The sequence below is a fragment of the Scylla paramamosain genome, chromosome 14, assembly GCF_035594125.1.
Source record: "Scylla paramamosain isolate STU-SP2022 chromosome 14, ASM3559412v1, whole genome shotgun sequence".
In the NCBI taxonomy this organism is placed as follows: Eukaryota; Metazoa; Arthropoda; class Malacostraca; order Decapoda; family Portunidae; genus Scylla; species Scylla paramamosain.
The window spans coordinates 11,023,950-11,048,922 of NC_087164.1; the positions used below are offsets into that span (position 1 = coordinate 11,023,950).

The 24,973-nt window shown below is 42.8% G+C and overlaps 1 protein-coding gene across 1 annotated transcript in view; it reads right to left on the minus strand.

The window, feature by feature from the left end:
• Positions 1–24,973, minus strand: part of LOC135106856 (uncharacterized) — a 148,121-nt gene that overhangs the window by 101,578 nt on the left and 21,570 nt on the right. The window contains 2 exon segments of the mRNA XM_064016223.1: positions 7,943–8,054; positions 16,377–16,543. Coding sequence (XP_063872293.1) covers positions 7,943–8,054; positions 16,377–16,543 — 279 coding nt within the window.

The window sequence follows — 24,973 nt, forward strand, 5'->3', positions numbered from 1 at the left end:
TTCTGCGCAGTGACCTAGTTGCATAATATATAAGATGCTAAATTTAGAAACAGAAAGTAGAGAGGGTTGCTTTATTACTACACAATGCCAAGTGCAAGGAAGAGCTGCGGCGAGATGAGACAACAGCAATAGTAAAACAACAACAAACAAACAAACAAACAAACAAACAAACAAAACACGAAAACAAACACAATAAGAAGGAAAGGGAGAAGAAGGAAAAAGGAAGCGGAGGAAAGGGGAGGAGGAAGAGGAGGAGAAGGAGGAGAGGGGAGGAGTAGAAAGAGGAGAAGAAAAATAAACATTTATCCATCACTCCTCTATTCAGTAACATTTCATTAAGAGACAAGACAAGAGGAAGTTAAGAAATATAACAACCATACATGAAGATTAAAAAAACAAAACATTCACAAAATTTGACCCAAGGAAAAAAAAAAGATTTCAAAAAGGTGAAAAATAGGATTTTAGGGTCTCTTTAAAAAAACTTACCAATTTGTACAGATTATGCAATCCCATCTTGGACCAAATGACGTCGATTCTTTGGGAACAAGTCAACCAAAAGTGTCGCGGGGTTGTTGCTTGAGGGAGGGTTGGCAGGGCGTGCTACCTGAGATCAAAACGATATACACGCTTCTAATACGCAGATACGTATGAATTACCACCCACAGACGGGGCAGAAATGCATGAAAATCCACGTAGGAGAGAGAATGTATATCACTGACTCAAATCTAATACAAAATCGAATGCAACAAAATAACCAACCAATCAACGTACTACACTATGTATCACGTAGGGATGGGAGGAGGAAGGGACGTAATGCACACAACAAAAGTGTACAGTGACGCAACACTACGACAGGAGGTGGCTAGGGCAGCGGTCGAGGGCTGGAGTCCGGAACTAGACTACTGTATGTTACGCTACGACCACGACCTTCCTTCAGTGAGTGGGCAGACAGTCAGTCTCGATGGGGGCTTCTAGAGGTAGTGTGTACTGTATACCTATGTACAAATCTTTACCTCGTGCTGGTCACAGTTCCGCGGAGGGGGGTGAATCAATTCCTCCGGCACTCTTACAACGCTATCACTCGTAGGCTCTCCGCGACTGACAACTGAAAACTGACGCAACAACTCGAGTCCCGATGGGAGAAAATGCCACGAATATTACAGTCTTTGCTGAGGGGGAAAGGGGGAACTGGGGAATAATGCAAGATCTCTTTTTTTATCTGTTTGAACGCAAGGGAAGTACTGAATGGACAGGCATAGGAGTGGGCACTCAATTTTGAACACTGGTATGGCTGCGTTGTCAGAGAAGGACTCGAATGTGAGCGGGGGAATATCTGTGAGCTTTGAACACGGAGGGAGGGCGAGAGAGAGACTGGCGACGTGCGAACACCGCGGCGGGGCAGACGTGACTGGCCCTGCACGGGTCTTCTGTCTCTCTCTCTCTCTCTCTCTCTCTCTCTCTCTCTCTCTCTCTCTCTCTCTCTCTCTCTCTCTCTCTCTCTCTGTGAATTTCTTTCGTTTCTCTCTCTCTCTCTCTCTCTCTCTCTCTCTCTCTCTCTCTCTCTCTCTCTCTCTCTCTCTCTCTCTCTCTCTCTCTCTCTCTCTCTCTCTCTCTCTCTCTCTCTCTCTCTGTGAATTTCTTTCGTTTCCTCTCTCTCTCTCTCTCTCTCTCTCTCTCTGTGAATTTCTTTCGTTTCTCTCTCTCTCTCTCTCTCTCTCTCTCTCTCTCTCTCTCTCTCTCTCTCTCTCTCTCTCTCTCTCTCTCTCTCTCTCTCTCTCTCTCTCTCTCTCTGTGAATTTCTTTCGTTCTCTCTCTCTCTCTCTCTCTCTCTCTCTCTCTCTCTCTCTCTCTCTCTCTCTCTCTCTCTCTCTCTCTCTCTCTCTCTCTCTCTCTCTCTTCTTAAGGAATTCATGTATGCATGTATATGTGTAAGTTATGTATGCATGTATGTATGCATGTATAACTGCTTATCGGTCTATCTGTCTGTCTTTCTGTCTGGTTACTCCGTTCGTTTTCGTGTTGGTGTGTCTGTCTCTTTGTAAGTCTTTGTCTTTCTTTATTTTTTTGGATGGTAAGAGAAAGAGACAAAGTTGATGCCTCTCTCGTGTTGAAAAATCATGGGGAGACACGAAAACTACAGTGGGTGGTGAATATTTTGATAATCTATTAATAACTTAATATCCAGGAAGGTTTCGCGTATGCTGAGGTAAAAAAATAACATCCACTCTAAGACAAGTCTGTGAAATGTTGCTGAAGTGAAGACAGATAGCAGCTGATGCAAGACACAACCTTCCACTTAAAGAGATAACGTAGTCTCTACTTTACAGCACTAATTTCTGGTTCTTGAAAACACCTGGAACTCTCAATGGGAGTGTTTTTAAAGACCACAGAGATGATCAGTCAAAATCTCTTTATGTTTTCCTCATCAGTGGTGCAGAAGCTTTGTTAAACTACGACTAGAATAATGAAAGACCCTTGAAAACTTATATGACCACACTCTTTTTACCACACTCTTTTTAAAAATTGTTCGGGAGACCGGGCTAGGGGGAAAAAATGGGCTAGAAAAGAGGTGCTCATAATGACGTTCCCCTCAAAAGAAACAAGTTGAAGTATAAGTGAAAGGGCCAAGAGAAAGGCTAATTTACTTTTTGAGGTGTTTTGATATTCCCTTCCCTTCTCTCTCTCTCTCTCTCTCTCTCTCTCTCTCTCTCTCTCTCTCTCTCTCTCTCTCTCTCTCTCTCTCTCTCTCTTTCTCAACGATAATTCAAATGAGTAACAGAAAACTTTGAGAATGCGTTATTTTGTACCTTGGCATAACAAAATAGACGTACTGCTGTTTGTGTTCCTGTTCTATAGTAAATGCTGTGGACTTCGTGGCATGAAGTACCTATGCTTAACTTTAACTATCTATTGATGTATCTGTGTTCATGAGAGGTTTTCTTTCGTTTTATTTTCATGAGGTGTTTGGCAATGAGCATATAATGGCTAAGTTAACACATGTGTGAAGTAGTAAAGGTCTCTCTCTCTCTCTCTCTCTCTCTCTCTCTCTCTCTCTCTCTCTCTCTCTCTCTCTCTCTCTCTCTCTCTCTCTCTCTCTCTCTCTCTTTGTATGAAGCGAGGCAGGGTGAGAGAGACGGGCGGGGTAGAGCGGCTTGTGGGATGGCGGGAGGGAGCCACGGCGCTATTCCAAGAGGGTGATAAGCCTTCCTGATCCGATAACATCAACGCGCCATAAAATGATACTCCTCCCAGCTCACGTTCTGGTTATAAGCGGCCTGCAATCTGCCCTCCCTCACTCCCTCATGCCGCGCTGTTGTGAGGGAGTGTTGCGGACTTTCACCACTGACCTACCAAGTGTGAGGAGATGACTGAGTGAGGGTTAATGATGGGATACAGATATATACTTATGCTATAGCTACATGTATGCTCTTTTTCTTCTTTCTCACTCGCCACGAACACCGTCAGTCGATTACCCAAGGACTTCTATTTCTTGGTGACTCATCTCTTTACTTCACTTCGTCTGTCAGTCACTTTTCACTGCTCGAGCTCCTCTCTTCTCTCTCTCTCTCTCTCTCTCTCTCTGGGTGACTGCCTCTCTCCTAGTCATTCATCAGAAGCGTTGCCCTCATTTTTCTCCTTCCATACGATCTACAGATTGATTTAACTTCCACCATACGCATACACACGACCGGGAATGTTCACTTGAAGGCGAATTGTCATCCCTAAGAATGTTAGTATGAAATTTATGGGAAATCTCTGCTTAAGGTTTGGTGCACAGACTGTCAGTATGGTTGTCTGTCTGTCTGTCTTATGAAGAGGGGATGGCAGGTGAAAATAGGTAGGTTTCACGGGTAGGCCTGATGACTTCTAGCTTTTGTTTCCTAGCTACCTCCCTCCCCCTCTCTCTCTCTCTCTCTCTCTCTCTCTCTCTCTCTCTCTCTCTCTCTCTCTCTCTCTCTCTCTCTCTCTCTCTCTCTCTCTGTTACCGAGATCTAGCAGCCACCTTCTCTCGTTCACTTGAGTCTTAAGAGGAAACATCGCCTGACGTTCAATTAGCCACGTCACCCGCCTGGAGGAAGACGGGAGGAACAGCGCCTCGCGTGAGACTCTGATAGAATGAACTGAAAACACAGTGCGGGGGAAAAGTGGATATTGAAAATGGCTCCATAAAACAAATGGGGAGGAAGAGAGGAAGGAGAAGAAGAGAAGAAAAACAATGATATATTCTAAAAGGAAGGTTAATCTACTATATAAAAAGAAACTATATGGACTTTATCTATGAAGTGTGAAAAAAAAAAAACATTACGCTGATGAATAAATGAAGCGTGCACATTATCAAAAATCAAGGTAAGAAATATAGAGGGTAAAGTCATAAGAATCAGGAACTAGTGTGTAAAGATGCAAGGGGGGGTAACGATTTCCTTTCTTCGCTATGAGCTGTAAGTAAACAAAGCAACAGCAGCAGCAACAGCAGGGGCGGGTCGCTAACACAGGGATACGTTACAGTGGCGTCTTGCTTTAGTGTATGACTGTAGCCTGTTATTGTTGTGCTTCGTGTGGCGCATGATTGTATAGTGAGGGAGGGTGAGAAAGACACGAGATCACGCTAATGAAACACACACACACACACACACACACACACACACACACACACACACACACACACACATATATATACACATAAACACATCATTCTCTTTCTCTCTCTCTCTCTCTCTCTCTCTCTCTCTCTCTTGCAAGACATTAACGTCGTCAAGACCAACACACGAGATGCGCCTCATCCTGCCGCCCAAGCAAACGACGACGACTCAGAAGCTGCCGACGGAAACAGACAAAAGGTAAGACTAGGCACTCGACTCGCAGACACCACAGAAGCGGGCGTCGTAGATCAGCGGCTGACGACTCCCGCTAATGGATCCAGTCAAGCGAGGCAGTTCCAGTCCTCAGAATGACCTGTGCGCCATTTTGTGTGAAATTTCATCGCCTTCATTTTTCTTTCAGTGTGGGGAAACTTACTGGGGGTGCTTTTCTATTATAGTTGCCATTTCACGCACCTGTGCACTTAGATGTTTCAAGGTCAGAGAGATGTTCTGCGGGCCCACCAATGGTTCTAGAGGAGTGAATGTGTAGGTGATGTCTGGTCTTAGAGTTTGTGGCGTCGTAGCGATGCGTGTTGCAGTAAGAGGTAAGCTTGGGTTCTTGTCCTTACCTCTCCTACTTCCCGTGAAGGAGGCGGTGAGAGCACACACACAAAAAAAAGGGAAAAATCTACGTTATCGTTCTCAGACAAGTGAAATAGGAACATTTTGGGCTTTGAGCTTCTACTGGGTTCTTCCTGCAGCTCTTATTGTTTTTATGAAGCTCCAACTAATTTCTTACAGCTTCTACTGGGTTCTTTCAGGTACTACTGGCTTGTTGCGGTTTCCATTGGCTTGATGCAGCTCTTGGTGGCATCTTGTGATTCTTGAAGGTGCTACTGACCTCCTGCATCTCCTAGTGGCTTCTTGCAATCCGTCCTGACTTCCTTTCACAGTTCCCAAGCCTAGGGACATGTAATGACAGCCAAAATATAAAAAAAAAAAATAAAAAAAAAGTTAAAAGTGCAAAACTCTACAGCGGATGAGTGACATTTTTTTTTTAACAATGGTGCAATCAAAACTTTTAGCGTTACAGAAAATGTTGCTCTGAAAAAAAAAAAAAAAAAAAAAGTTGCGAAAAACACCTGGGAACGCGTGACCAAATTTTTGCTAGTGGTGATGATACAACATATGGATTTATTATTTATCTATTCATTTTTACTCATCGGCGCCATTTGGTCCTTAACATACATCAAAAGGTCCCTCGGTTACATTTTAATTAAAACTTATGATGTCGGCTGAAGTCGGACATACAAGAGTTTACGGGTGAACGGAGACAGGAGGGGAGGGCGAGAGGCGGGGCGGTGACGGGTTAGGGACGTGGTATCAACGCTCCGACGAGTATGATGGCATTCCATTTCGTAATTCATACATTATCTACTCAACTTATTTATTTATTAACACCTGCGATATTTCTTTCTTTTTTCTTCTATCTATTCTTTCATACACGATTCCTGGTCCTTAAAACACACACGCACACACACACACACACACACACACACACACACACACACACACACACACACACACACATTCTTAAACACTCTTACACATGACTGACAGCCCAACACTAATATTTTCCACAACTTTCACGTGGGACCGTAACAATTTTCCTCTTTCCGTACATCTCCGTGAATTCCACACACTGAGGTATGACTAAAATTACACAGTCACACAAAACCTGAGCATTCCAGCGAGACAAAACACCCTCTTACTTATAACCAATAGAACCTACTAAGGGAAATCACACGACTACTTCTCGCTAGGTGGAAATAAAGGAGAGGCTGTGGCATAAAACGTGCTGGATTATACGGAGAACCCTTTACAGTTCCACCCTCCTCGCTCCCTCTCCGGACACGCCTCCCGGCCAGCCTGCCTTGCCTAAATCTTTGATCTCCCTCGAGGTGGGGTCGTGCCCGGGAGGAGAGAGGGAGGCACGTGAGCGAGCCCAGATAAGTGTGCTAAGAGGAACAAAGTGGAGCAAGAATAATGTGGAGGTAATCGATATTAAGTGTTATTCTAAAGGTTTATGGGACAGGTGGATCAATGGGAAGGGAAGCCTAGATGGGTGAAAGGAGGAGATAAGTTAAAGGAAAGGTGATAAAAAGGAAAGACGAGTGCCTCTGGAGAGGAGAAAGTATCCAAAAAAAAGAGGAATGACAAAAAGTAGAAGGTGGGAAGATACTCGTATAAGGAAAAAGAAAGCTTAGACGCTACGTTACAGTATCCGCAGAAGCCAGGAAAGAAAGATAACAGTGCCAGACGAAGAAGATTAAAAGATAAGGCCATCTCAAATCATGACAACAGACCGATCATTCAAATCTCCAGGAACAAAAACTAAAAAATACCATAACTGAAACGTGCTACACTTAGTAATGATTCACTCATGTCACAGGAAGTTACTTGTCACAACCTTCCTCCCTTCCCTTGTCGAATCAAGGTTATGACAACTAAAGTCTAAATTTACTGTAGTTTTAAGTCACAACAGGTAAAATTGCCATTGGATTCTACTTAAATCCCTCAAATTGAAACGTGCTACACTCAGTAAGGATTCACTCTTGTCACAGGAGGTCATTTGTCACAACCTCCCCTTTCCCCACTGAGACATGGTACACCAGGAGGATTCCCAGCGAGAGCCAGTACCTCCAGCATCAAAAGAGCCTTTAATCTGTGCCCCATCTCATTTACCATTCCCTGACCGATCTTCAGTCAGCATAGAGGAGGGAAGGTTAATTGCTTATCTGAGTTGATTACACGCTCTTTGAAAACAGGCAACTTTTTATTGGATGTTAAACTTTATGGGCTGAAAACCAAGACTTCTTCGGAATTTTTCTGGCACTGAAGAATCAAAGTGTTTACTTAATGTACCTATTTGAGTACTCTGTGTGTGTGTGTGTGTGTGTGTGTGTGTGTGTGTGTGTGTGTGTGTGTGTGTGTGTGTGTGTGTGTGTGTGTGTGTGTGTGTGTGTGTGTGTGTGTGTGTGTGTGTGAAATTAAAAACACTAGTATAAAAACCCAAACCCAACCTATTACACGAAATCAAATAAACTTCACAACATCTACAAAATAAAACCCACAAAACAATATCTACGGAATAAAATCAACTACAAATCCACACAGAATAAAAATCCAACATGAAACGTAAACATTTGGACTTCCATCATCCGCCTTTCCTTACTCAAACATTCGGTGGACCAAGAGATGCATATTTTCCTTCCCAATTTTCTTCCCTTCCCTTCCCTTCGTACCTCAGGCGGGCTTCGTCGCGCACTTCACGCTCCCGTTGTGCCTCCCCGGAGTCTTACCTGAGCCTTCACTGCCGAGAGATGCACCTGAGCCACTTGCAAGTCGAAGCGTCTCATGCTGATGTCCTCCTGAAGTTCGTTCGCCTTGTTGTACGCCGATGAGTCCAGGCTCCTGAAGGGGAAGGAAGGAAGGAAGGCGCGTTACTCTCCAGGGATTAATAGAAAAAAGAAAAAAAGTTGGGATGAAAACACAGATAAATTGAAGAATCGCTCCATCTGTCTTCAAAACAATATCAACGGAAAATTCTATGCCTGTATTCTTAGTTACTCTCCAGTTCATGTAGATGCAGGGAATGATAGAAAAAATGGGGAAAAAGAGATAAAAAGCACAAAGACCAGTCAGAGAATCACACCATCCTTCTTAAACAAATATATGTCAAAGAAAACAGTGTCTATGATTGCATTCTTAGGAAGGAACACTAGGCACGTTACTCTCCATGTCATGTAGATGCAGTGACTGATGCATAAAAGTTGGGATGCAAATAAAGACAAGTTGGAGAATCACACTATCTACCTTTAGAAAACATGTATCAGCAAAAACAGTGTCTAAAAACAGTGTCTATGAAGGCAAGGCATGTTACTCTCCACGTCATATAGATAGGGAATGACAGAACAAAAAACAGCGTCTGGTTAAGTTAAGTGCGAGGGAGTGAGAGTTGGCTAGGTTAAATTTACTAGTAATCACGAGGTTTCAAGACCACGTTTATCTTATACAGAATTTATTTATTTATTATTATTATTTTTTTTATGTATTTGTATTCGCTGCGGCGGTCTAGTGTTTACTGATCGGTCACGTCAAGCCTTTCGCACGTCAATGAAAAAAAAAAATAATAATAAATAAAAAAAATAAAATAAAATAAAAAAAACATCGAAATCGCTTAACATAACCTCATTAGTATGCAGGAAAATTCCGCCATGCCTTGCGGTCGCATTAGTTGTTTTTTTTCGTGACATGAATAAACATTTCCACTTTCAAAGCATAATTACACGTTATTTCAGTGCCGGCAACTGTAACCCTGACTGTACCTCTGTGTGCGTGACTGTGAATATCCTACTCAGGCGATAAAGAGTCAGTGGAATTCATGGAAATATCTTGTTCTTTACTCAATACTGGGAATGCATAAAATATTTGCCCTCTTAACATGGGAACCTTTTCTCTCTTCTTTCCCTTCTATCTATCTCCACTTCCAAGTTCTCTCTGTCTTTCTCTGCCTCTCTACCTCTAACATGGGAAGGAAGTGAATATTTCCCTTTTAAATCTTACTATTTTTGAGAGGAAGGAAGGCATGAAATAAGTGTTCTTTCCTCTAGTCTTTGTACCTAAGTCGGCTCACATCATGGCAAAAAAAAAGAAAAGAAAAAAAGCATAAAAAGATACTAAATAAATAGATAACTGAGGAAGCAAGGGAAGAGAGATCGTCGTCATGTGTCACTGGTTGTAGGATTATGGCACCAAGTTGGGTCTGTCCCCTCTCCTGCGTGTGACTGATCGCCGGGGGAAGGGAACACAGGATTTATGACTAATTTTTCACATTCAGTATTTGTTAACATATCAGTATGGTATTCTAATGATTTTTTTTTATATGCGTTCACCTCAAAAAATTAAACGGAAAGTCGTGTTCGTTTCTGTTACACGATATTTTCAGTCATTAAGAGGGGTTTTTCAGTGGTGCTTTCCGTCTGTCTGTCTGTCTGTCTGTCTCTCTTTCTCTTATCTAATATCTCTCACAATGCGTATGAACTCCACCAGGTAAATAAAAACAAAAACGTGAACCAGACACAGTAACATACTTGAAAAGAAAGAAATATCCATGGTGCTCTCTATGTGTATCTGTCTCTCTCTTTCTTCCTCTTATCTAATATCTCCAATAGCGCTGATAAACTCTGGCAAACAATACCAAACGTGAACCAGACTCAGTAACACACAGGAACGACAAAGAAAAACATTGCCTAAGAGAGCCGAGCGCCGCAAACTTGTCTAGCGTCCCTCTCTGCACGCACTGGGCTGCTTCCTGGACCACTACGCGCTAGCCTCACGTAACCCGGAACTGCGAGGTGAATCAGGCTGATGCATCCACGCCAGGAAGCCGCAGCGGGTGAATAGAGGAGGGACAGACAGACGAGCTTGCCCTGAGCCGCGTGGAATCTTTGTTAATGTGAGCGTGTTGTGTTGAATGTGAGAACTCGTGTGTTGGATGGGACAGCTCATTACTGCATGCACTGTCTCTGTGTGTGTGTGTGTATGTGTGTGTGTGTGTGTGTGTGTGTGTGTGTGTGTGTGTGTGTGTGTGTGTGTGTGTGTGTGTTTGTGTAGATGGGTGGGTAGATAGGTAGGTATATGTGTCTCTTGTCTGTTTATCTGTATTCGTATATGTTTCTTTGTGTTTATGTGTTTATTTGTCTGTCTGTTGGTGTGTGTTTGTGTCTTGAACGCTATATTCCTTTGTCTGTCTGTCTGTTTGTCTCTCAATGGGTATGTATGTGTGCCTTTCATATATATATTCTCTCTCTCTCTCTCTCTCTCTCTCTCTCTCTCTCTCTCTCTCTCTCTCTCTCTCTCTCTCTCTCTCTCTCTCTCTCTCTCTCTCTCTCTCTCTCTCTCTCTCTCTCTCTCTCTCTCTCTCTCTCTCTCTCTCTCTCATCCTATATGGAAGAAACTTTACAAGAATTAAACATAAACTAAGTGAAATACACCTGAAAAGATAGCAAAGATGAAAAAAGTTCCCATACACAATAATGTCTGTTGCCGCAAAAAAAATCGAAGGTGTTTTCAATACGAGAGAAGGAGAAGCTCAATAACCTCCATCCACACAAGCCGGTGTCTTTTTTTTTCCCCTCTTTCCTACCCTTTCCATTCCTAATTAAACGATTGCCCTCAAAAAACAAGAGCAGCACCAGCAGCAGCACCAACCAACCCCCCAAAAATACGCAGGGTCCCGTATTTTTTCCCTCCAACTAAGGGACATCAAAAGGTATTTTTTAATCATACTATCGCGCCCCTATTAGGTCCCGCTGTAAAAGAGAGAAAAAAAAAAATCACAACAAAGCCTTTTTCCATAATTATTTCACCGCGAATTCAAATGTTATATGTGTGTGTGTGTGTGTGTGTGTGTGTTTACCGGCACATCATTGCGCGTTACGGAAGTTGATTTTTTTTTTTTATCTTACGTCATTTAATTTCTAAAAAAAAAAAACGGTTTCTGAACAGCACTACCCAACTTTGTGTGTGAGCGTTCCCTCAACTGACCTGCAAACATTGACGGCACTAAAATCGTGACACTGTCGAATAATTCCCTTAACTCTGCAACTCGTATTTATACATTCCGTTCCTGCGCGCGACCTTTAAACGGGTCAAATTCATTACCAAGTCCAAATTATGAGATGACACTTTCACGTTTGCTCGCCGCTCTAAATAAACACGCCTAAAAATTATCTAAAGGGGATGTATTGAAAGGTATGCAGTACAGGAGGAACGGCACGAATGGTTTTCATCTGTAATGCTACCAAGAAATTTAAAGAAAAACGGCTTTCGTGGAAGTTTTACGCACGCAAGGAAGGAAGCGAGCAAACACAGACACACACACACACACACACACACACACACACACACACACACACACACACACACACACACACACACACACACACACACACGAAATGTAAACCAAATTACAGTTACATGGCCTACTTCTTTATAATTTTCACGTAAACCTTTACTATTTTCATGATATTGCTCAGAGAGAGAGAGAGAGAGAGAGAGAGAGAGAGAGAGAGAGAGAGAGAGAGAGAGAGAGAGAGAGAGAGAGAGAGAGAGAGAGAGAGAGAGAGTGCCCCCTGCCTGCCTGTCCTCTCCATGCATGACGTAATCCATCTTTGTCAGTGAGGAGAAAAATGCATTGTATTCATCAGCATCAGTAAAACTACAGACAAACACACGCACACACACACACACACACACACACACACACACACACACACACACACACACACACACACACACACACACACACACACACACACACACAAAGGATCACAAGCAAACAACAAACAGCAGCTAACCTACCAATCATAACGAAGCTGTTTGTGACCTACTACGTATCTGGCATCTAATGTAAAATAAGATACACATGACAGCAAAGGCGAAGGCTTCTCCCCACCCACCGTTAAGAGAGGCTTGCAGTTTAGCAGTCACATCACTCTCAACAAAAAAAAAATCTTGGGCACGTGGGTGGAAGCAGCAATGCACAACTTTTCCTCAGCCACGATACGGAATAAATTAAATAATGGTAATGATGCAACCCTCTCCCTCTCGCTGCCACCACATTTTTCAAGGTAAGAGTTGTAGGGTGAGACACGATCCCTGCCCTGCCACTCGGTCCCCAAAAGGAGGGCAGCGCTGTATAATCATGCTGGTGTAATAGAAGCTCAACACAAGCTTTGCCTCAGTGATCCTAGTCAATTGACCTGATTTCCGGATCAAATACCTTTACTGTAAACTTGTACCTCTGTGGATGTCATTTTTTCAGGGATTTTTTATTTTCTTTTTATTTATTTTTTTTGGTGGGGGGAAATTCAGTAAACCTTACGAGTTATGCAGTGAATTCTGGGATTAATTACTTTTGAGGTACAGTGAAGAAGGGACAAGAAGATATACATAGAGACACCGAAAGAGAGGAAAGAAAAGAGGAATGGAAATCTTTAACTCTCCGTGATAATAGTATAGCTCAGTATCAAGAGTCACTACCATTCAAGCCGCAGCAAAATCGCCACAAACAGTTTCACTTTTCCTGCATTCTTGACATTGCAACCTCTAATTTCTTCCCGGAGCAGAAAGGAGGAAAGAATACAAAAAGGAGGCTCGTTCTTCTCTCCTCGCTGCTCCTTCCCTTCACATCACCGGCGCGTTGCTGGTAAGACATTTATCATCCAGAAGACATAAGCAGTTGCGAAAGCGGGCCAGCAGTCTCCACCTCGAGGTAAAACAAAAGACGTGGTATGATCTACAATTCGTGACGTAAGCGGCCTTTCCCAGACCAAGTTTGAGCAAGATCTGATCTCCGTTGCTTTGATATGTCTAAGGGATTGTCTCCTTAACTAAACTGCGTTCCTTTCTTTGGTATCTGAGACTGACGAACCTGATGAATAAACAGCTATCCTTCATTCAGTTAGTGTGGGGAAGAGCATTTCCATACCTGGCATAAATCACTTTCTTGCCTAGAGAGAATGGATTACAGTATACAAGTTTCGGTGAAGGATTTTTCAAGTTTCAAACGTTAAAATAATAATGGCATTCCCTTCACAGCCGAGCCTTTCCACAACCGGCGACCTTGCACTCTTCACATGCATGAGGCGGGGAAACACCAGGAAAGGGAAACTGTCTGACGCGAAAACACGAATGGAATCTTCCCTCCAGAACCTTCATCTCCATCACCACCGGCCTCTAAGGGGCCACTGCAGGACAAAGGGCCCCAGCCTTCTCAACTCATCTCTGTCGGCTGTAATGGCCATTGTAGGGCTGCGGGGGCCGTGGATGAGAAGCTTTACCCAATACCACGCTACGCTGCTCCGACGTATTTTGGCTGTGAGAGGCATGGTGGTAGTAGTAGTAGTAGTAGTAGTAGTAGTAGTAGTAGTAATAGTAGTAGTTGTTGTTGTTGTTATTGTTGTTGTTGTTGTTGTTGTTGTTGTTGTTGTTGTTGTTGTTGTTGTTGTTGTTGTTGTTGTTGTTGTTGTTGCTGTAAAAGATGATACCACGTCACGCTGACCTGTGATATTTTGGCGGTGAAAAACACGGTAGTAGTATTAGTATTAGTATTGGTAGTAGCAGTAGTAGTAGTAGTAGTGGCAGCAGTAGTAGTAAAAGACGATACAGCCACTAAATGCGATCTTGTCGGCAACAGTCCGCTAATGACTCAATCGTGGTCTTGATCCAATTACTTGAGTCCCAGAGTGTGAGGCAGGAAGGAGTAATCCACGGACAGCGGTATAAGTCTGCTGCTGATCCACACTTTATTACTGTGCTCTGGAGTTTGGCGGCGGGTTCCCTCTGAGGCTCACGAGGCTGTGATTACTGGTCGTGTGGTGGTAACTGAGCGTCTGTGCCCGAGGAAGAAATTTCTGGCTGTGTCTCGTCCTTTTTTCTACATGTCCAGTCACTTTTAAATAGACACTAGACTGGTCGAGGGGCATAAGTAACCTGTATAATATAAAAGCACAGACACACACTTATAAACACACACAGACACACAGCTCGTTAGCTCACTCGTGTCTTCGTTATCATTCCACAAGGTGACTTTCGCGCATCTCTCAGGTCGCTAAGGGTTCTTATTAATGAGAGAACAGTTACAATTTTCCCCTAGCAAGATGATTTGAGCCTGTTCTCCCTATCGCTATTACTTTTACTTGATTTGGCTTACACTGCCCTCTTCGTTTTATTTTATTTTTTTCACGATTCTACCTATTCAAGAAAAGCTGTGATGTAAAAGATAAAGATTGCCTTCTTCTCTCACAACTCTACCTATTTCACAAGAGTGTGTGTGTGTGTGTGTGTGTGTGTGTGTGTGTGTGTGTGGTGTAAAAGAAGAAGAGGATAGGAGTGTGTGGTGTAAATGCCCTCAGTCTAACGTGTAGATCAGATCAAATGAACTGAGCTGGGAAAGTTAAGCGGGCAATCAAGTGTGCGACATGTGATTCTCAGTAGCGTTGTGGTGAATTTTACACACACACACACACACACACACATACACACACACACACACACACACACACAATGTAACTTGAACGTTGCTACATAATAATTTTTCGCACACTTGTGTCAGTATCTGGTTCAGCTGTACTGGTTAGTTCACTGCATGAAATTCTCGGAGCATGGTACCGTAGCACTCATGTTTCTAATTCCAAGAAGTAAATTCCTCTTTTTCTTTCTCTTTTCTTCTTAATCTTCGCCTTAATCCCCTGTGTGGTCGGCCGCTTTTATGTGTTGTCGCCAGTGTCTTTTATCCCCAAGAAACAGACCACATAATGCTTCTTTTTTTTTTTTTTTCAGGGAGACAGGTAACTATGTGAGGAATGTTAATGAAATCCAGTCTAATCACGCCATACAATGAACTCTTTTCCAAACGATTCGGCGCCTTATCTCAACTATTTTTAGCAGCTACAGTAGAAGTCAGTAGAAATAGAAGTCCAAGGATATTTTCATGATTTCAGTGACAGTTAAACAAGGATTTGCATGAACACCTGAAAAAAAAAAAAAACACCCAAGAAAGGAACACTTATCATCTCCAGTAATTTTTTTTACTTTTAAAATTAGTTCTTGAGAAAACCCAAAACGGAGTCAAGGCCGCATATATGTTTACACTACACACATACATACAGAATGACCTCAATTTCTCCTATGGAAAGACCCACTGTAGTTACAAAAATTCAAGGGTACTGAGATGGGAGGCTGCCAGCAGGAGGAATGCCAAACTGTCTGTGCTGAGTCAAACCACGACGACCTTTGTTGCCTCGCTGGTCTTTGTCCTACGGAACAATTTTCACGCGCCAGAAATGTCACCACTAAAAAGCGCCTGGGTGTGAGTGGCGGCTCAAGGTTACTGGGTGTTTTCACTTGTGACGAGAAAGAACAGCAATTCCTTCTTCCTTTTCTGCAACAATGGATTGGGTCACGCTGAAAGTTGTTGAAAAAATGCACCTTTATGTTATATTTTCACTCGGTGTTTTGAAGTGTGGCTTTGGATGAGTCTATAGTATGATGGGAATATGAAAAAATTTAAACTGTGATCGTAGAGGAAAGAACTAATGATCAACTCCACATGTCAGCCTGAAATATCGAACGGCGAGACCTGAGGATGTACAGTCGCGATACGAAATCCTGTCAAATCTTTCTGATCTTTTCACTCAGTAGCAACATCAGGCAATTACACCACACGAGTCATTCGCAGCTGTACTTTTAATTTCTATCCTTGAATCTCAATTACCTTAAACATAAAGCTATTTCTATATCGTGCTACGTGACAAAATGACATTTCCATAGAACTTCCAAGGTTACCTTTAATAGTTTCAAGCAAAAATCATGATAACGTGCGATATCCCTTCGTATTACCTCTATACAAAGGCAAATATATAAGAAATAATTATACATTCTTCCACTAACACCTAAAATTTGTGTGTGGCAAGACTGAGATGATTTTGACACATCAATAAAAAAGACGAGAGTATATGATGAGGAGGAGTATACAGAATCTACCCGGCAGGAGAAAGACTTAATGTTTACAGATCCAGTGAAAGAAGACATGCTTGAAATGGGCATTACTGAGACTGAAACAGAAGACCCAAGCGGCGTTGGAGAAGGTGGACGCGAGCAACTGAAAGAATGATGCAGGTAGCGAGAGTTAAAGAGAAAGGCGACGACTGTGTTCCCTCTAGTACTCACCTTTGTTGCATCCGAAGTAGCGTGTCCTGGGCGTCCTGCAGCTGGGCGATCTGTCTCTCCAGGTCGGCGGACTCCTTCTTGAGGGCGTCGTAGCGATTCCTGGAGGAGAGCGCCGCCAGACGGTCGAAGACAAGCTCGTTCTTAAGAGGCATTGGTGGAGAGTAGTCCTGTGGAAGAAACGCATCCAGTCATTCTTCCTATCTCCAAGTGCTGATCATAAATTAAGGTAGATTTTTGACGTTATTATGTGAAGATTTGGGCATTAAGATATTTTTCACGGTGCTCTCTCTCTCTCTCTCTCTCTCTCTCTCTCTCTCTCTCTCTCTCTCTCTCTCTCTCTCTCTCTCTCTCTCTCTGTCTCTCTGTGAGTGTTCTTGGAGGAGAATTATGCCACACTTGAGGAAACAAAGGTGGCGAGGAGAACAAAACTATTGCCCTCCTTCAAACTCGCGGGTTGTAACATATTTTCCAGCCTGCAGGTTTAAATAACACTCAGAGACAACCTCGTGTAAATATAGTTTCTGCGGGAGACAGTGGCGCAATGATACATCAATAAACGCTTGATCTTACTGCCGTGGAGATTAAGGAATGCCATCTCGGACTTTTAACATGCTGCATTGGAAGTTACTGGGTGATGTTAAAGGGTATTTTCTTGATTCCAATGAGGGTTTGATAATCATTACACCGTTAATGAGAATCTGACCTGATGTCTTTGAAAACTGACCTCGTGAGATATAGTAAAGAATACAGGTCGGTCTCAAAAAAAAAAAAAAAAAAAAAAAAAAACTGGTTGGTGACTAGACTAAGTAATGAGGCTGTTAGTACCGAGTCGTTAAGAAGCTTTAAAAGGGGAGTACCTAAACTTATGAATAGGGGTGATAGATCAATACAGGTACATATATTTTACAGACATTGCTATTAGACTTACTGGGTTCTTGTAGCTTACCTTATAGTCTTATATTCTCTAAATAAATAAATTTGTGGTGTTCGTGAATGGGTGAAGGAAAACTCGATCGACAGCACTAGGCCGCCACAACACAGGAGCAGCATTGACATATTCACGCCAGCACGAGGCACACAGTCACGCAGTCCTCGCAATAAAAGCTCAGAATGCTGACGGCACCAAATGTAAAAGAAGGGTATTCTCAGTTTAATTTTGGGTACGCCGTTCGGTTGCCAATGTAAGAGAAAAGCGATATAGGATAGTCTCTCTCTCTCTCTCTCTCTCTCTCTCTCTCTCTCTCTCTCTCTCTCTCTCTCTCTCTCTCTCTCTCTCTCTCTCTCTCTCTCTCTCTCTCTCTCTCTCTCTCTCTCTCTCTCTCTCTCTCTCTCTCTCTCTCTCTCTCTCTCTCTCTCTCTCTCTCTCTCTCTCTCTCTCTCTCTCTCTCTCTCTCTCTCTCAGCTCACTCTAGATTTATATAAGAACTAAGCATCAAAAAACCATAAATAAAACATAGCTCCCTTTTATCTCCGGATTTAAGTGACGATATGCCTTATTTTGTATAATCTCCCTCTCTCTCTCTCTCTCTCTCTCTCTCTCTCTCTCTCTCTCTCTCTCTCTCTCTCTCTCTCTCTCTCTCTCTCTCTCTCTCTCTCTCTCTCTCTCTCTCTCTCTCTCCATCTGTCTATCTCATGCTCACTCAAGGTGGGAAGTATTTTTCTTTTTCTCGTTGCTCAACAATGAAGTAACATTTTCTTCCCGTGAACGTCAGTCTGATGGCCGAGGAGGAGGACGAGAAGACGGAGATGAGGAGGCAAGGCGAGGCGGGTAAGGCAGCGGGGAGGAACAAACAGAAAGTGCAAGGAGAGGCAAGGGAAAAGAAGGAGAGATGGAAGAGGAAAGATCAAGGTGAAGGAATGTGTGAGAGAGGAATAAAAAGAAAGTGATGCAATTAAGAGATTATGATGAATGGAAGGTGACGGAAAGGGAGAAACGGAAAGTGTAATAAGAGGCAAGGGAAAAGGGGGTGAGATGGAAGAGGAGAGATAAAGGGGAGGGAAAGTGTAAGGGGGAGTGAAAGATAAAAAAAAAAAAAAAAAATATGAAGTTAAGATATTGTGATGGGAGAGTAAATTATATTCATGCACTCATACATACTTGCACTTTTCTTCCCCTCCTAAATATCATCCTGGTTAATGATAAACTTGCACCATGGACAAACTTAGGTCTTCCAAATAAAGACAAAGTGTAAACAACAATAATGTACAATCATTCTCTAGTTTTCTTCCCTTCCCGGAAAAAAAATACTTGCCTTGACAAACTTCCACCCGAATTCTGAAACTAGTTGTTCTCTCGCAAGGAATATTTTTAAAAGCCACAGAAATAACAAGTTGGATTTTTAAGGGGATTTTTCTCACTGACTGTACAGAAACCTTATCAGAACCTCATTTGAATAAGAAAAACAGCTATGAGAAATCCTAATAACTTCTAATAGAGCCTGTTAAAAGGAGAGATAAGACTCCAAAAACCTGATATTTCCGCTTAGGATCAGACAAACCATCGAACAGAATGAAAAAATTGCCATTCACTGCCACTGTGGACAGCATGTTTTAATTTCCTTTACTCGTGACAATCGTAGAAATAAAACGCCAAAAATTGATGTTCACGCTCAGGATCACCTCTTCTACACGAACCAATAAATACAATCAAGAAATTGCCATTCATTGCCACTGTGGACAACGTTGTGTTTTAATTTCGTTCACGCAACACTTACTTACATTACGTAACTAAATACCTTTAAGTATAAAAGTAAAGAATTTGAGTATTGTCTCCAATACTCAAATTCCACGAAGAAAAGTCCATTAGAGAGCAGAAGAGGAAGGAAACTGAGGGTAAAAGCTTCAGAAAATACAAGAGACGAGAGAGACACCGAGGGACCGAATTGAGGAAAGCCTGGTAAAGAAAAAAGGGGAGAAAAGGGAGGAAAGAGAGGAAAGAGAGCGTGTGACGTAACAAACACAGAGACGCCTTCCTTCTTTTACGACAGCCATAAACCATACACTCCAGTCGCTTATAGATCTCCCTCATAAGTATATCAAGTGAACGAAGAGAGTTTTGCTTCTACGGGACTCAGTTGTACCCAGATGTCCTTGGGAAGCGGTGGTGGTGGCGGAGACGTGGAAGGGAAGGATGAGAGGGAAAAGGAACAGGAGTGTTGGGAAGACAGGACGAAAGGAAATGGGACGGAACGGAATCGAGGGGAGGAGAGAGGAGCTACGAGGTTAAAGAAGGAATATCAAGGAGAGGGGAAGGAAGGAAGGAAGGAAGGAGGAAAGGATGTGTAGGTGTTGGAATGTAGAACAAAGAGGATACAGGAGAGAGAGAGAGAGAGAGAGAGAGAGAGAGAGAGAGAGAGAGAGAGAGAGAGAGAGAGAGAGAGAGAGAGAGAGAGAGAGAGAGAGAGAGAGAGAGAGAGAGAGAGAGAGATGAAAAGAATTGGTGTTATTGTTTGTTTGTACTCATGTTCTTAAGTCTGTTGTCCTCCTTTTCCTCCTCCTCCTCCTCCTTTCCTCCCCTCTTCCTCCTCCTCCTTCTCCTCCTCCTCTCCTCCTCTTCTTCCTTCTCCTCTTCCTTCTTAGATTATATTTGCAGATTTTTTTTTGAAAAGCCATAAAGTTTTTCATATCATAATATGAAGAGCCACCAAAAAACTTGCATGAATATCAATCACTACAAGAGAGAGAGAGAGAGAGTGATAAAAATTCTATGCTTTTTTATTTATTTATTTAATTTTTTTACTGATTGATTCCTTTGTGAAGCAGAGTACATTCTATTTCCAACGCTATTCTACCGGACCAAACAAGCGTGTGATGACCTTCAGCGGCCGTAACCCATCGATGTTTGTTTACAAGTCGCTTAGAAATACCCTGCCTCACTCTCTCCCATTCTCCCACTCTCACTCCTCCCTTCTTTTATTTATTCACCGACACACGCCTTCTCTCGCCCTGCCTTGGTCTCTTCCCTCTTCAGTTTCCTCTCCCTCCTCCAGTCGTCACACCCAAAAGGGGAGGGGAAGGAAGCCTCAGCCAGACTGAGCGGGGTGGTGAATATAACAGGTGACAGAAGCGGGGCGCGACACACACTCCACCTGAAGCCACACTCCCTTTCCTCCCAGTAATTGCTCGCCCCGTAGAGGAAGAGAAGCCTCACTACGACGAATCAGGGGGAAGCACACACACACACACACACACACACACACACACACACACACACACACACACACACACACACACACAGGCGGACACAGACGAGTACATTAAAAGGAGCATTTGTTTATATTTCAGGTCTTTATTCTTCTTCAGTTTCTCACTCAGACGTATTGTTCAATCTCTTGCTATCTTCTATCGTTGCCTCCACTGTTACCGCTCTTATGGACTTGTTGTATTAACTTCATTGTTCGTCCTTCCTTTCTACGGTTCTTGCGTCGTCACTGCGCAGGACGTTCATTTTCAACACTATTCTGTCTACTTTACTAATGCGAGAGTTAACCAGGTGTTGCTAATTCCTTTTCATATAAATGTGAGTGAATCTTGATGCTTCAGTAAAAAGTAAAGATCTGAGTTCAATTTTTTCCTGCCTTTATATATATATAATCTTCTTTTAATAATCGTAACTCTGCATATGAACAGAGTCCTACCACCCAGCATCCACACCTCACCCACCCACCTACCCACCCACGCACACACACCCACACACACACACACACACACACACAGAGTTTCTAATAGTTACCTAAAAATCGCTTCAACATTAAAGCCTGCTGGTCAATTGAAAGATGATCCTCACCAATTAAAGGTTTATATCTCCCCCTGATCGATACCCAATACCGGCAAATGTGAAGGATTGGCCATTGCTATATATATAAACTACGGACTAGTCTTCCTAAGCTGGACTTGTGTGCTGCAATAGAGGGAACAAGACTCGCGATCCTCGGGTAAAGTGGTTATTCGGCAATGAACGGGCAGGGTATGAATTTTACTAAGGAAGTTTATCTAAGAGAGAATTAAAACACATCGAAGACTAGATTGGTTAACTCTTCACGTTCTTCTTCTCCTGTTTCTTTTTTTGGAGTGGCAGTCTACGTGTATAAATCAAATAAATGATTATATAAATGAATAAGTACATAGGTAAATAAATAAGGAACCTATAAGAACCCTGCAGATCTATACATGGCAGCCTCTTTTCAAAAGGCATTCCTATTTATAAATCTAATACTCATTTCAAACCTTCTTACTGACTCAGCATTAACAACCTGATTATCGAGTCTATTCCAGTCATCTACCACCCCATTTAAGAACCAGTTTCCTTACAGAATGAACGTATGGGAGTCCTCTATAAAGAACACACGAATATTTGACGCTGACGTAAAAACCTGCGATGATTCTGAAAGTCCAGTCATCTACCACGCCATTTAAGAACCAGTTTCCTTAGAGAATGAACGAATGGGAGTCCTCAATAAAGAACATGCAAATATTTGAGGTTGACCTAAGAACTTGCGATGATTTTGAAAGAGCCGACAGACGGAGGTATTCGTTTGACGGTGCCGTAACGCAATTTCAATCTGCGGCCGCTTGGATAGCTCAGGACATTGTGAAGGGAGGGAATAAAGAGAATACAATGGAGACGGCAGACGCTTTGGGAGAAATCCGTATTTGATCGACTGTGTGAAACGAAAATGAGAGGCATATGAAGCGAGGAATGAATCAGAGAGGCGTGCGCGACATCAGCGACTGGAGGGAACGCAAGAGGACGGGAAAATAGTAATGAGGAAGGGATATGAAGTATTATTTTTTGATTTCCAGATGCACGTCCATGAATTTCCTTAGTAAGACAAATGCACGGTACAATATTGCAAGAGATTTCGATTTTCAAGGTCAGAAACTATCAGTATTCAAGAGACCTCAAGTAGAAAATAGAGAAAATAATGAGGAAAATGAAGAAAAAAATAGATAAAAATAAAAAGAAAGTGATAATATACAAACATACAAAAAAAAAGTGTACAGTCAAAGCTCCAAGGCAATTACGGAAAGAAAAGTTAAGTCTGCAATTTACTGTGTTTGTGAGTGTATACACAGCAAACCCCAATGATCATTAATAGGTACAGATGTGAGTCACTAAATTATGCTGCCCTACTTCGTCCGTCAGTAGGTTGCCGGGGCGCTAATAGCCAGCACAAGTGTGACCTCAGGTGGCGAAGAACTCAGTGATGGTCTACACATGCCATTCCTATATAGTATCGTCCTACCGGTACGCTGACCTAACAAACTAAGGATAAGTCAGTGAGGAGGAACAGGAAAGAGAAACCCTCATTAAGGAAATCAAAAGTAATCCCCTAATATGGTTCTCTCTCCATGGCTATTCTGTACACTGATCCAGCAAACTAAGAAGAGGTTAACCAGAAGAAACAGAACATAAGAACATAGGGGAAGCTACAAGAAGCCATCCGGTCTACACGCGGCAGGCCCTGTATGAAACATATCTACCTAATTCTACCCATCATTCAAATTCGTCAATCTGTATAATCTTTTCAGCTCCTTAATGACTCAGTACTAGCAGCCTGATTACTGAGTCGAATTCAATCATTCATCTACCACTCTATTTTGAAAACCAATTCCTTCCTATTTATTTATCTTTTTAATCGGACAAGAAACACTCATGAAGAAGGGACGTAATTCCTATATGTTTTTTTCTCCGCAAGACTATTTGACACACTGACCTACAAACTGAATACAGGTCGATTAGAAGAAGTAGAACGAAGAAACACTCTTAAAGAAGTGAAAAAATTACTTACATATGTTTATCCCCCCCATGACCATTTGGCGCTCTGCCCGTTCAAACTATGTAAAAGTCGATTACAAGCGGGACAAACAAACATTCATGAAGAAGTTAAATGAAATAACCTTCACCTATATTTACCTCCACATGTCCACCTCACCGCTACCATAATGCTCCATCCCATCACCATTACCACTACCAGCAACACTACCACCAACGCAACCATCACAGCCACCATCACTACACGCCTGCAAGGTCACCCGGGCCGTGTCCCTTGCCCCGGAGAGTGGACGGCCACCTGCCCTGCCTCCGTGTTTATGATCGCAAGGGTATTTCCAGATTACCTCCCTGAAACGAATGCTTTCAATACCCTCCCCTTACATTACTTTCCAGCGGAGAGGGGATGTCCCTAGATGCAGCCGTACACGCCTCTGGTAATGCAAAGATGTCTCGCTAAGTATCCCGACCCTCCACGGCTGAAAATGCAAGTACACTATCCAGCTTGAGCAAGAGGTTATATGAGCAACTAATTCTTGCGGAGGCAGCACACCGCAGTCGCCCATATGGAAGGGTTAGTGGGGCGTATCTTGGCTTCCTTACTAGAGCCGGTAATGCTTACGTTTTGTGCCGCGACCGAGGAACAGAAGGTGCATCGGGGCTTATGTTCCCAGCATGTGTTTTGGTTCAGAGTGGAGGGAAAATACGAGCAGTAAAAGGAAAACATTTTGAAGGAAAACAGCTTGAAATTACGAAAAGTCATGGTACATTTATGAACACTTAATTTGGCGTTACCTGGATGTTTTCTGCACTGCACACACACACACACACACACACACACACACACACACACACACACACATACACACACACACACACACACACACACACACACACACACACACACACACACACAAACACACACACACACACACACACACACACACACACACACACGCACACACACACACACACACACACACACACACACACACACACACACACACATTGGCATTTTTTTCTAGTTAACAGCAATCAGGGTAGGAGAGAGAGAGAGAGAGAGAGAGAGAGAGAGGAGAGAGAGAGAGAGAGAGAGAGAGAGAGAGAGAGAGAGAGAGAGAGAGAGAGAGAGTGTATGTGATAAAAAAGAGCGACACGTCAGCCACGCTCGTTGCAATGTTCTTTTCTTCAGTCGCAGGAAAAAATCGCATATTATTTATCATTTCTACAATTTCTGGTGTAATATCACTGCTCTCAACTGAGTTAACCATCTTATACACTACGCACTACGTACCCTTTAAGACCAGGCAATATATTCCACTTAAAGTAATCTTAAACTAATATAATTTTAACACCTATGTACATAATTTCATACTTCCCCTCTTTGAAGACTTCCGGATCAGATTTTCAATATTCCTTGCGATGTTAAAGGCTCCGAAATAACCTGGGGACCTGAGCTGAGCGAGGAGACCCCAGACCCCAGACCAAGACCCGGCTGACGCGGCACCCTCCCTGCTGGTACCGAGACTTCCCGGGAAACATGACTTCTCAATATTTCAGATGCGCCAATGGTAACTCCGACGTCTGACCTTCCCGCCAGAGATTCTTTCCCATGAACGAGGGTTATCCTCTCCCCAAACATTTGCCGGGAATAAGGAATGTCCGTCTAGAGTGAAAGAACGCCACTGACACAGCTATCCTAGGGGCTCTTGACGTCACTGTGTATGGCGAAAGGGGAAATATACGGTCTGTCGTGGAGTGTTGCGTGTTTTGTCGCCTAAGGTTTTCTCTCGTGTCATGTTTGTGTTCTGTAGTTTTATGTTCT